General features: G+C 47.8%; 1 protein-coding gene across 5 annotated transcripts in view; it reads right to left on the bottom strand.

Moving 5' to 3' along the window:
* uggt2 (UDP-glucose glycoprotein glucosyltransferase 2) overlaps nt 1-13,128 on the bottom strand; it is a 625,263-nt gene that overhangs the window by 44,286 nt on the left and 567,849 nt on the right. For all 5 annotated transcript variants that reach the window (XM_038817830.1, XM_038817832.1, XM_038817829.1 and 2 more), the window contains 2 exons: nt 8,350-8,451; nt 1,310-1,394 (listed from right to left, as the gene is read on the bottom strand). In XM_038817830.1, the coding sequence (XP_038673758.1) occupies nt 1,310-1,394; nt 8,350-8,451 (187 nt within the window). The remainder of the gene's footprint in view (nt 1-1,309; nt 1,395-8,349; nt 8,452-13,128) is intronic.

Genomic DNA, 13,128 nt, shown 5'->3' with positions numbered 1-13,128 from the left:
CTTTTGCACTGATATGCTAGGCTCCTTCATCATTGAGGATGGGGATATTTGCGGTGCCTCCTCCTCCAGTGAGTTGTTTAATTGTCCACAACTGGATGTCGTAGGACTGCACAGCTTAGATCTGATCCATTAGGTGTGCAATCACTTAGCTCTGTCGGTTACTTGCTGCTGATACTGTTTGGCATGTAAGTAGTCCTCTGTTGTGGCTTCACCTCATTTTTCACTATGCCTGGTGTTGCTCCTGGCATCCCTCCTGAACTCTTCATTGTTCGGAATCCTGGTCATTCAACCAGGATTGATCCTCTGGCTTGATGGTAATGGTAGAGTGACAGATATATCAGGTCATGAGGTTACAGATTGTGATCATGTACAATTCTGTTGCTGCTGGTGGCCCATATTAGTGCCCAGTCTTCAGTTGCTAGATCTGTTAGAAATCTATCCCATTTAGCATGGTGGTAGTGCCACACACCATGATAGAGCAGGAGCCAGAGAATGGGAGTTGGACCATCGCTTTGGCGAACGTCTCGACCACTATCGGCCGTGACCAGATACCGGGGAGGTGATTGCTGGGAAGTTGCACATCAAGCCATTACACATTAACCTTCTATCGGTTCTCAAGTGGAGACCAGCTTCTGCCCCTGGAGAAAGATAAATGGCATTGGTTGAATCTAGGAGACTCTTGTAACAACAGGCTTTTTTCTGCACATGGACTGTACAGTGGTCACTCGTGACGGTGCTGCCATTAAATCTTTGGCAGGCATGTTGGCGAGGATGGGGTCAGGTTTGTTTTCCCTCTTGTTGGTTCTTTCACCACCTGACAGAGTCCCAGTCTAGCAGCTATATCCATCCAGCTCGCCCTTTGATGGTGCCACCAAGTCACTCTTGGTGATGGACATTGAAGTCCCCACCCAGAGTATACTCTGTACCCTTGCTACCCTCAGTGCTTCCTCCAAATATTATTCAACATGGAGGAGCGCTGCTTCTTCAGCTGAGGCGGGGTGAAAGACTGCAGATGATAATCAGGAGGAGCTTTCCTTGTCTTATGTTTGACCTGATGCCTTGAGATTTTGTTAGGTCCAGAGTCAATGTTGAGGACTGTCAATACAGCCCCCTCCTGACTGTAAACCGCTGTGCTGCATATACTCGATTTTTGGTAAAAATCTTATATGTCAGTTCTGACGAAGAATCTACACACCCAAAATGTTAATTGGTCTGTTCTTTTTACAGATGCTGCCTAACCTGTTAAATTGTTCCAATAATTTATGTCACTGCATTTTGTCCAATATATTGAATATCAAAGTTCCCTTACTTTGAAAGTAGGAGATAGGTAATTCTTCAAAAACCAGAACTTGACAGTCGATTTGGTGTGCTTTAACACAGAAAGCATCATAATTCTGAAAATATAAATGTAAAAAATAAATAATGTATCATTTTAACATCTACATGTTGCCAATGCAATTTAAATACAGAAAACAATGAATCATTCAGAACGAAAGTTGTATCACATACTCAATTTTACATCTGTCAAAATATCTTTTCTATTGAAGAAAATTAAGTTAAGCTGGAACATAAATTGATTTGTAAAAAAAACTAACAGAACACAAACGGATCAGAAGCTTATTTCGTAGAATTTAGTGCAGTGCAGAAGGAGGCCATTCGGCCCATCAAGTCTGCACCGGCTCTTGGAAAGAGCACCCTATCCAAGCCCACACCATCACTCTATCCCCGTAACCCAGTAACCCCACCCAACCTTTTTTGGACACTAAGGGAAATTTAGCATGGCCAATCCACCTCCCCTGCACATCTTTGGACTGTGGGAGGAAACCGGAGCACCCGGAGGAAACCCACGCAGACACTGGGAGAACGTGCAGACTCCGCACAGACAGTTACCCAAGCGGGAATCAAACCTGGGACCCTGGCGCTGTGAAGCCATAGTGCTAACCACTATGCTATTGTGCTGCACTAAAAAGTTAGTGAAGGAACTTACTCATGTTTATGTGATGGTTGAAGAATTTGTTTATGTAAATTGTATTAAAAGAATTCAGATTAAGGTATCAAGATTATCTGTCTGCTAAATCTGATTAAGGGTTAACAGCTCGGCAGGCTGTGATGTCACTCATTTGAGAGGCTGGGACTGTATTTAGTTTTGTTTTTCAGCCCTACCCTGTAACATGACCTGCCGACTCTTCTACTCAAAACATGACCTGCCGACTCTTGTACTCAATTGGAAGTTGCACCGGTAGTGTTGGTAAATGGGTATGCTCCAAATTGGGCTGATGTGGGTTTTATGAGAGGGTTGCTGGCAGCGATCCCGCATTTGGCCATGCGCCAGTTTATCATGGGAGGAGATTTTAACTGTGTCCTAGAGCCGAGGGTGGATAGGTCGAGCCCGAGATCGATGGGTAGGTTACGAATGGTGAGGGAGCTGGGGGGGTTTATGGAGAGGATGGGTATGGTGGACCCATGGCGCTTTTCACACATCCATCAGGTGTATTCGAGGATTGATTACTTTGTAGTGAGTCGGGAGATTTGGTTGGGTGGAGGGGGCAGAGTATGCGGGGATAGTTATCTCGGACCATGCACCCCACTGGCTGGAATGGGTTTAGAACGGGACGACAGCAGAGGCCAGGGTGGAGGTTTGATTCAAGGTTGTTGGCAGATGGAGGTTTTTTTTGATAAGGGCCGGGCAGCGATTAGGGATTATGTGGAGTTGAATCAGAATGGGGAGGTGTTGGTGGGCATTTTCTGGGAAGCACTGAAGGCAGTGGTCCAGGGAGAAATTATTTTGTTTACGGCTCGTGCGGATAAGGAAAGGAGAGCGGAACATGACCGTCTAGTGAGTGGGATAGTGGAGGTGGACAAGGAATATTCGGGATTGCCCACTGTGCAGGGATTGGCGGGGAGGAAAAAGTTGCTGGGGCAGTTTGACAGGCTAGCAACGAGGAGGGGTCTAGTTTGAGGGCTATGGCGAAGACAGCATTGCCAATGGCTCAGAGTAGGTATTCAGGGAGCCTGGTGGTGCAGTCCACAGTGAATATACGGAATCAGCTGAGGAGGCATTTTAGGATCGAAGGGATGTCGGTGCTAACGCCGCTGTGCGAGAATCATGGGTGGAATTCTCCGCTCCCGGGAAAAATTCGGGAGGGCCGTCGTGAACTCGGCCCATCCGGGTCGGAGAATCGCCGGTCGCCGTGAAAAACGGCAAGCGGTGATTCTTCCGAGCTGGGGGTGGGAGAATCGCGGGGGGCGCCAGGGGGTCGTGAAATTAGTCGGGAGGCCCTCCTGCGATTCTCCCACCCAGCGTGGGGAGCGGAGAATCGCACCCCATAGATTTGAGCCGGGGGAGGTGGATAGTGTATACAGGAGGTGGAGGGAAGTGGGGCTGGTCAAGGTGAGGGATTTGTATTTGGAGGAAGGGTTCGCCAGTCTGGAGGAGCTAAGGGAGAGGGTAGAGCTGCCGAGGGGTAGTGAGTTCAGATATCTGCAGGTTAGGGACTTTGTGCGAAAGGTCTGCAGGGGGTTCCCTAGTTTGCCGTGGTACACCCTGCTGGTGCGACTGATGCTTTCGATGTGGAAGGGAAGGGAAAAATTGGGGATAAGTGGCTGGGGGAGCAGCGGGGCGAGCAGGTGGTGAAGATCAAGGAGAAATTGGAAGCGGGTTGGGAATGGAGATCAATTGGGGAGTATGGAGTGAGGCACTGCGAAGGGTAAACGGGAGCTCCTCTTGTGCAAGGATGAGCCTGATACAGTTTAAGGTGGTGCAGAGAATGACTCGGGCGAGAATGAGTGGGTTCTTTGAGGGGGTAGCAGATGAGTGTGAGAGGTGTGGGCGGGGCCAGCGAATCATGCCCACAAGTTTTGGGGTTGCGAAAAATTGGGAAGATTCTGGGCAGGATTGTTCACGGTCATGGCCAGGATAATGGAGGAGGAGGTGGACCCGGACCCGTTGGTGGCGATATTTTGGGTTTCAGAAAAGCCGGAGCTCCTGGAGAGGAGGAAGGCCGATGTCTTGACCTTCGCCTCTCTTATTGCATGGCGGCAAATTTTGGTGGGGTGGTGGTCGGCATCGCCATCTGGGGTAATGGCTTGGTTGGGTGACCTGTACGACTTCCTGCGGTTAGAGAAGATAAAGTATGAATTAAGGGGCTCAGCAAGTGGGTTTGAGGATAGGTGAGGGATGTTTGTGACTGTGTTTGAGGAGCTATTCGTCACAGGGGGGTGGGGGGAGGGTGGCAGGGAGATGGGTGGGGGGTGAAAAAGGGGAAAAATCTGAACAGACTGAATAGTTGATTGTTGGGACGTATGTTTCCCGGGGTGTTTATTTGCTGTAACCTGTTTTGATACATGTTTGTGATAAAATACGTTTAAAAATAAAATGAGTATGGAGAGAAGGCGAGCCGCATGCTGGTGCACCAGCTGTGGAAGCAGGCTGCATCCAGGGAAATATTGAAGATACGGACTGTGGCTGGGGATGTGGTGTCAGAGCCGGGGAAGATAAATGAGGCATTTAGGGAGTATTACCAGAAACTTTATGAAGCGTACCCGGGAGGAGAAGAGGGTGACAGGGGGCGGTTTCTGGACAAGCTGGAATTTCCCCAGGTGTAGGAAGCAAAGAGGCAGACGTTGGAGGAGCCCCTGGGCTGAGGGAGGGAGGCGATTGTATCAAGGGTATGAAGTCGGGGAAGCCCCCTGGGCCGATAGGTACCTGGCAGAATTTTATAAGGAATTTGCGACGGACATGGCACCACATCTGTTGGGGGCATTTAATGAAGCACTCGGAGAAGGGGGAGTTGCCGGAGACGATGACACAGGCAGTAATCACACTAATCCCCAAAAAGGTAAGGATCCGGTGGAATGTGGGTTTTGTAGACCCATCTCACTCTTGAACACTGGTGTGAAAGTATTGGCTAAGTCGTTAGCGGGGAGGATGGAGGACTGTGTCCTGGGGGTGATTGCAGAAGATCAAACAGGCTTTGTGAAGGGCAGGTAGATCGCGAGTAATATAAGACAGCTATTGAATGTGGTGATGAATCCATTGGGGGCTCTGGTAGCGGAGGTGGTGGTGTCCATGGATGCGGAGATGGCATTTGATCGGGTGGAGTTGTTCGAAGTTTTGGGAAGGTTTGGGTTTGGGGGCGAGGTTTGTTGCATGGTTGCTGTTGCTGTATGTGGCACCAAGGATGAGGGTGAGAACGAATGATATGAGCTCACAAAGCTTTGACTTACACAGGGGTACAACAGCACTGTTGCCGCTGCTGTTTGCGCTGGCCACTGAGCCGTTGACGATGGCTCTCAGGGGGTCAGCGGAGCGGCGGGGGATTATGAAGGGGCAGAGGGAGCATTGGGTGTCGCTCTCTGCCAATGAACTCTTGCTGTATGTTTTGGATCCGTTGGAGAGTATGGGAAGGATTATGGGCCTTTTGGGGAGGTTTGGAGGGTTCTCAGGGTATAAACTGGATGTAGGGAAAAGCGAGGTATTCCTGGTGAATGAGCTGGGACAGCGGGCTAATTTAGGGATTATTATTATTATTTACGGTAGGGAGGGATTTAGATATTTGGGGATTCAGGTAGCGAGGAAATGGATGGGGCTCCATAAGAGGAATTCAACGGAGCTGGTGGAGGAGACCAGTGAGGATTTTAGGAGGTGGGATACGCTGCACATAATGTTGGCGGGGAGGGTCCAAGTGGTGAAAATGAATATTCTGCCGAGGTTCTTGTTTATCTTTCAGGCTCTCCCGATCTTTATACCAAAGCCCTTTTTTTTGGAAAGTGGACACGCTCATCTCGGACTCTGTATGGTGGGAAGGTGCTGAGGGTGGGGAAGACCCTGCTACAGAGGCAGCAGGGGGGGTTGGCATTGCCGAACCTGCTTCATTATTATTGGGCGGCGAATGTGGACAAGGTGTGGCGGTGGGGTGGTGGGAAGCAGAAGGGATAAAGTGGGTTACGATGGAGGAGGAATCTTGTAAGGGGTCTAGTTTGAGGGCTGTGGTGACGGCAGCGTTGCCAATGGCTCCGAGTAGGTATTCAAGGAGCCCAGTGGTGCTGTCCATGGTGAAGATATGGAATCAGCTGAGGAAGCATTTTCGGATGGAAGGGATGTCGGTGCTAATGCCGCTGTGAGAGAACGATGGGTTTGAGCCGGGGCGATGGATAGTGTATACAGGAGGTGAAGGGAAGTGGGGCTGGTCAAGGTGAGGGATTTGTTTTGGAGGAAGTTTTCGCCAGTCTGGAGGAGCTAAGGGAGAGGTTAGACCTGCCGAGGGGGGAGTGAGTTCGGGTATCTGCAGGTTAGGGACTTTGCGCAAAAGGTCTGGAGAGGGTTCTCTAGGTTGCTGGGATACACCCTGCTGGAGTGACTGCTGCTCCTGGATGTGGAAGGGGAGGGAAGAATTGGGGATATATACAAGTGGCTGGGGGAGCTGGGGGGGCGAGTGGGTGGTGAAGATCAAGGAGAAATGGGAAGTGGGTTGGGAGGGGAGATCAATTGGGGAGTATGGAGTAAGACACTGCGAAGGGTAAATGGGACCTCCTCTTGTGCAAGGATGAGCCGGATACAGTTAAGGTGGTGCACATGGTGCATATGACTCGGATGAGAATGAGTGGGTTCTTTGAGGGGGTAGCAGATGAGTGTGAGAGGTGTGGGCGGGGCCAGCGAATCACACGCACATGTTTTGGGGCTGTGAAAAATTGGGAAGATTCTTGGTGGGAGTGTTTGTGGTCTTAGCCAGGGTAGTGGAGGAGCAGGTCGACCCTTTGGTAGCAATATTTGGGGTTTCAGAGAAGCCGGAGCTCATGGAGATGAGGAAGGCCGATGTCGCAGCATTCGCCTCTCTGATTGCACGGCGGCAAATTTTGCTGGGGTGGCGGTCAGCCTTTCCTCCGGGGGTAACGGCTTGGTTGGGTGACCTGTACGACTTCCTGCGGTTGGAGAAGGTAAAGTATGAGTTTAGGGGGTTTGAGAAAAGGTGGGGGATGTTTGTGACCGTGTTTGAGGAGCTGTTCGTCGCAGGAGGGTGGGGGGGGGGGGGGGGAGGGTGAAAAAGGGGGAAGATCTGTACAGACTGTAAAGTTGATTGTTGAGAAGTATATTTCCCAGGGTGTTTATTTGCTGTAACGTGCTTTGATGCATGTTTGTAATAAAATATATGTATTTTTAAAACTGAGATGATGATAGTGTGTTTTCTGCTTCCTAGATGACGTTATTTACTCTTTTTATGTTTGCCCCTCCACCCCCGTTCACTTCACATTATTATTTTTATTTATTTGTTCTTGGGATGTGAGCACCCAAGGTCAACATTTGTTGCCCATCCCTCATTGTCCTTGAGAAGGTTGTGGTGAGCCGCATTCTTGAATCGCTGCTGTCCATGTGGCGTAGATACACCTCCAGTGCTGTTAGGGGAGGAAGCTCTCGGAACTTGACTAAGCGACAGTGAAGGAACGGCGATATAGCTCAAAAGACAGAATGGTGTGTGACTTTGAGTGGAACTCGCAGTTGGTGATGTTCCCGTGTGTCTGCCACCCTTATACTTTTAGCTGGTAGAGGTCATGGGCTTGGAAGGTGCTGTCAAAGAGGCCTTGGGTGATGTATCTTGTACATGACACATACGGCAACTACTGTACGCCAATGGCGGAGGGAGTGAATATTTAAACTGGTGGATAGGCTGTCCATCAAGTGGGCTGCTGGATGGTATAGGTACTGCGTAGCAGTTCTTCCTCCCTTTTTGGATTTGTCTAAATATTTCTCCCACCAATTCTTTTCCACTATTTGGTAGTTTATCCCTTATTATCTTTGATCTGAATGCATATAGATTGTTTCTAATCTCTGTGTTAATTAGGTCCTCTCTTACTATTGTCATTATGTTACTTCTAATCACAATCTCTCAATTTTAGTGGACAGAAATTATAGGTAATTGCAAAAGAACCAGAGGTGAGAGGTAGAGAATTTTTTATACAAGTTGCTACCAGCCACCGAAAACTAATCTCGACAGCCAGGAGCAGCAGGACAGCTTCCATCGACTGCTCATGGAACTTTTTAGGCCAATTAATTTAGGCCTCCGGACACCTACCGTAACTCATTTAAACCCTCTCAATTGTCAACTTCCCATACCTCCTGATCTCCACCCTTCCCCATGCTGCAGACTATTTCCAAGGATCCCTGGCTGGCTGCCCATTGACTGGACTGACCATTTGACTGGACTGACCATTTGACCAGTATAATAAGCTAACAAAGTCACGTTGGTCAGATCTGTATGGCACCATGTTCCTGACCACACCAGATTTTTCAGTCTCTCTTGTGCCCTCCCTTGTCCCCAGTTAATATCAGAATCATTTGGTCATTCAACTGACCTCAGAAATCGCTCATAGAGATGTCCTGATGCAACAGAGAAAATGTGCAGGACGTCATCTTTCTTATTTTCGGTCTGTTCAGATCTGAAACCTTCTGCAAAGCTGAAGCACAGGGAAAGAATCATTGAATAGTTGAATGAAAATTCAAACAATTCTACAGAACTTTATAATAAGATGCACAATTTGAGCTCTCGGTTTCAATTCTGAACATGGCATAAATTTGTTTTTTCGAACATATGATTAAAACTGTCGAAAACAATTTTATGTTGATATATTAAGTTGCGATTATTCTTGCCGTTCAATGGGTAGTTGAACAGAGTGTAATATTTGCAATCCTCCAGTTCTCTTGGATCAGCATCTGAGGTTTGGAAGATAGTGGCCTGAGTTTCCTTTATGTTCACCAGTACTTTCCTCAGCAGCCTGGGATGCATCTCACAGGACTGGTTTGAGATAACTTTAAGCAATGCTAACCTTTAAAATATCCTCTTTATTTTAATCCTGTCTAATTTCTCTGTTGCGCCTCCTTTATTGGCATTATCATCTACTTTAGTGAAGACAGATATAGAATGGGATTGTCCGGCCACGTTTGCCCGGCGACCGGAGAATCTGGCCCGAGATCAATAGCTTTTTCCATTCTACGCTGCTCGCCTGTTGAATTACTGCAGGAGAATCCAGTCCATAAAGTATTCATTTTGTACCTTGGCCATACCTGCATCCACAAACTTTTATTTTTAGTTCGTACTCTTTACATGTTGCTGAAAGCTTTTGGTGTTGCCTTTCCTTACGAAATGAAATGAAAATGAAAATGAAAATCGTTTATTGTCACGAGTAGACTTCAATGAAGTTACTGTGAAAAGCCCTTAGGCGCCACATTCCGGCGCCTGTTCGGGGAGGCTGTTACGGGAATCGAACCATGCTACTGGCCTGCTTTCAAAGCCAGCTATTTAGCCCAGTGTGCTAAACAGCCCCTGCTAATCCTTTGTCATACAATATTTGCCCCTTTTATTTCCTTTCCCACTTCTCCTTTGTACATTGTACTGTATTCTGCTGCAGGGTTTCCCAAACTTTTCTGGCCATGGAACCCATTGGGCAAATGAATGGCAGATGCTGTCTCATATGGATAAATGTGAGGTTATCCACTTTGGTAGCAATAACAGGAAGGCAGATTATTATCTGAATGGCTCTAAATTGAGAGAGGGAAATGTGCAATGAGACCTGGGTCTCCCCAGTCACTGAAGATAAGCATGCAGGTTCAGCAGGCTGTAAAGAAGGCAAATTGTACCAAGCCTTCATAGCGAGGGGATTTGAGTACAGGAGCTGGGGTGATTTGCTACAATTATACAGGGCCTTGGTGAGGCCACATCTGGAACATTGTATGCAGTTCTGGTCTCCATATCTGAGAAAGGATGTTGTTGCTCTCGAGGGAGTGCAGAGACGGTTTACCAGACTGATTCCTGGGACAGTGGGACTGATGTCTGAGGAGAGATTGAGTCAGTTAGGATTGTATTCGCTGGAGTACAGAAGAATGAAAGGTGTATCTCACAGAAACCTAGAAAATTCTAACAGGACTAGATAGGATAGATGTAGGAAGGACATTCTCGAGGGTGGTCCTCCAGAACCAGGGGTCACAGTCTGAGGATATGGGGGTAGACCATTTCGGGCTAAGATGAGGATAGATTTCTTCACCCAGAGAATGGTGAGCCTGTGGAATCCATTACCACAGGAATAGTTGAAGCCAGAACATTGTATGTTTTCACAAAGGAGTTAGATATAGCTCTTGGGGCTAAAGGGGTCAAAGGTATGGGGGAAAGAAGAAACATTCTTATTGAAGAGTTAAACCACAAAAAATATATTGTTTTAGGCAATAGGTACAAACATATAAAACTAATATATAAAAGTATTTTCTATTTCTTATATATATATATAAGTTTATTATAATTAAGTTCTTTTATTAAAAATCTCTCTCACATATACCTCTTTCTCTCACACTTACACACATACACCTTGCTCTCTTACACACATATTCCTCTTACACACACACACAACGCTCTCTCTTATGTACCTCTCTCATGCTCACACACACACCTCTTTGTCACATACGGCCCACTTACGCACTAATGCCTCTCTTAAATACACCTCTCCTGTACACACCTCTCTCACACACATACACTTTACACACATTTACACATTAAACCTCTCTTGTCTTATATATACACACCTCTTACACACTCACACAACTCAGTTATACACAAACACATGTCTCTTAGACACTCTTACACACAGAAACACTCCCCTATCTCTTCCACACCTCTCTTAAAAACACACCCCTCTCTCCTACACTCACAGCATTCTCACACACACACACACCTCTCTCAAAAACACAAACCTGTCATACACACATCTTTCTCTCATATATACACACATCTCTTCTCTGATGTGCACGCACACAGAGGGGGAGAGGGAAGAAGCGAAGCATGAGTATGGAGTGAATGGAGAGGAAGGTGTGAGGTGGGAAAAAGGGGAGGGGAGAACAGGAGAGAGGGTGAGGGAAAGGAAGAAGTATGTGATACCACTTTGGTATGTGATGGTGGAAAAATACCTCAATTCAGAATTTGTAAGTGTATTTCCGCGGTGGATGGACAGGGATGCAGAGGCCTCCTCTCTACCTCATCAGCGAGGTGTGTACAGTGGGTTGGAGAGTTGGAATAGTGGCTCAATGGGGTTCTGGTTGGAACAGTGGCTCAATGGGGGGCTGACTTAAAATGTGGCTCAATGAGGTTCTGATAGGCTGCATGACTAAGTTGGGTGGAAGGGAAGGTTGTAAATATGTGACACTGGAAAGGGTATAGTAGTGACTGTTTTTTTTGGACTCTTTAACAGCCCTGGGTCAAACGTCGCCCACGGCCATGTTGAGGATTCAATTGCTTTGACCCTGGTCTCGCTGTAATCTTCTGGATTCTGATGGTTTTCGAGCTTTAGGGGCTTGGATGGGGCAGAGTTTGTAAGAAGCATCCAGGAGAGTTTCTTTTTTTTTATATAAATGTTTTTTATTGAGTTTTCATATTTTATATATGACAAATTACAAATTATTAGAGAGAAAAAAAAAGAGAAAACACAAAAATTTAGCATGAATATTTACAGGTAAGCATCTTCATAACAACAATTGTGGCCGCCCCCTTTAGCCAGCATACATATTTTACATTCCCCAATATGGCCGAGGCACATGTTTATAGGCATTTTCTGGGGCAGCAGGGTAGCATGGTGATTAGCATAAATGCTTCACAGCTCCAGGGTCCCAGGTTCGATTCCCGGCTGGGTCACTGTCTGTGTGGAGTCTGCACGTCCTCCCCCTGTGTGCGTGGGTTTCCTCCGGGTGCTCCGGTTTCCTCCCACAGTCCAAAGATGTGCGGGTTAGGTGGATTGGCCATGCTAAATTGCCCGTAGTGTCCTAATAAAAGTAAGGTTAAGGGGGGGGTTGTTGGGTTACGGGTTTAGGGTGGATACGTGGGTTTGAGTAGGGTGATCATGGCTCGGCACAACATTGAGGGCTGAAGGGCCTGTTCTGTGCTGTACTGTTCTATGTTCTATGTATAGTTTGGTTTTGGGCCTTGGCTTGCCAGCAAGCCCCCATAACGAGCCCGTAACCCCCCCGGCTATCCTCCCCCGATTCCCGTCCATTTTCCCCTGATTCTTGGCCACCCGACTATTCTTCCTCTTGTACGTTGGCCACAAACAGGTCCCGGAACAGTTGCATGAATGGCTCCCACGTTCTGTGGAAGCCGTCGTCCGACCCTCGGATGGTGAATTTGATTTTCTCCATTTGGAGAGATTCCGAGAGGTCGGACAGCCAGTCTGCAGCTCTGGGCGGTGCTGCTGACCGCCAGCCAAACAGGATTCTACGGCGGGCGATCAGGGAGGCAAAGGCAAGGGCGTCCGCCCTCCTCCCCAGGAATAGATCTGGCTGGTCTGAAACCCCGAAGACCGCCACTATCGGGCATGGCTCCACCCTCACCCCCACCACTTTGGACATAGCCTCGAAGAAAGCTGTCCAGTACTCCACAAGTCTGGGGCAAGACCAGAACATGTGGGCGTGGTTGGCCGGGCCTCTTTGGCACCGCTCGCATCTGTCCTCCACCTCCGGGAAGAACCTACTCATACGGTTTCTCGTTAAGTGGGCTCTATGTACCACTTTTAGTTGCGTCAGGCTGAGCCTTGCGCACGTGGAGGTGGAGTTGACCCTATGCAGTGCTTCGCTCCAGAGTCCCCGCCCTATCTCCATCCCCAGGTCGTCCTCCCATTTCCTTCTTGTTGCGTCCAGTACGGTGTCGTCCCTATCTACCAGTCGGCCATACATGTCACTACAGTTCCCTTTCTCTAGGATACTTGCGTCCAGTAGGTCTTCCAGTAGTGTCTGTCGTGGCGGTTGTGGGTACGTCCTTGTCTCCTTTCGTAGGAAGTTTTTGAGCTGCAGGTACCGTAGCTCGTTCCCCCCAGCTAGCTGAAATTTCTCTGTCAGTTCAGGAGAGTTTCTTGAAACAATATGCAAATAGTCCAACTAGGGAAGGGGCTGTATTGGAGTAGGAGAGCATTTCAGGAACAGTGACTATAATTCAGTAAGTTTTAAGGTACTATTGGATAAAGATAAGAGTCGTCCTCGGATGAAGGTGCTAAATTGGGGGAGGGCTAACAAAGAATCTAGATTGGGGGTGGATGTCTTTTTGGATAAATTTAGAGGATCCAATTCTTTTTTACCAATTAAGGGGCAAATTTGTGTAGTCA

The sequence above is a fragment of the Scyliorhinus canicula genome, chromosome 14, assembly GCF_902713615.1.
Source record: "Scyliorhinus canicula chromosome 14, sScyCan1.1, whole genome shotgun sequence".
In the NCBI taxonomy this organism is placed as follows: Eukaryota; Metazoa; Chordata; class Chondrichthyes; order Carcharhiniformes; family Scyliorhinidae; genus Scyliorhinus; species Scyliorhinus canicula.
Note: the sequence above shows the minus strand (reverse complement) of the source record. Positions and strands in the feature narration are given on the sequence as shown.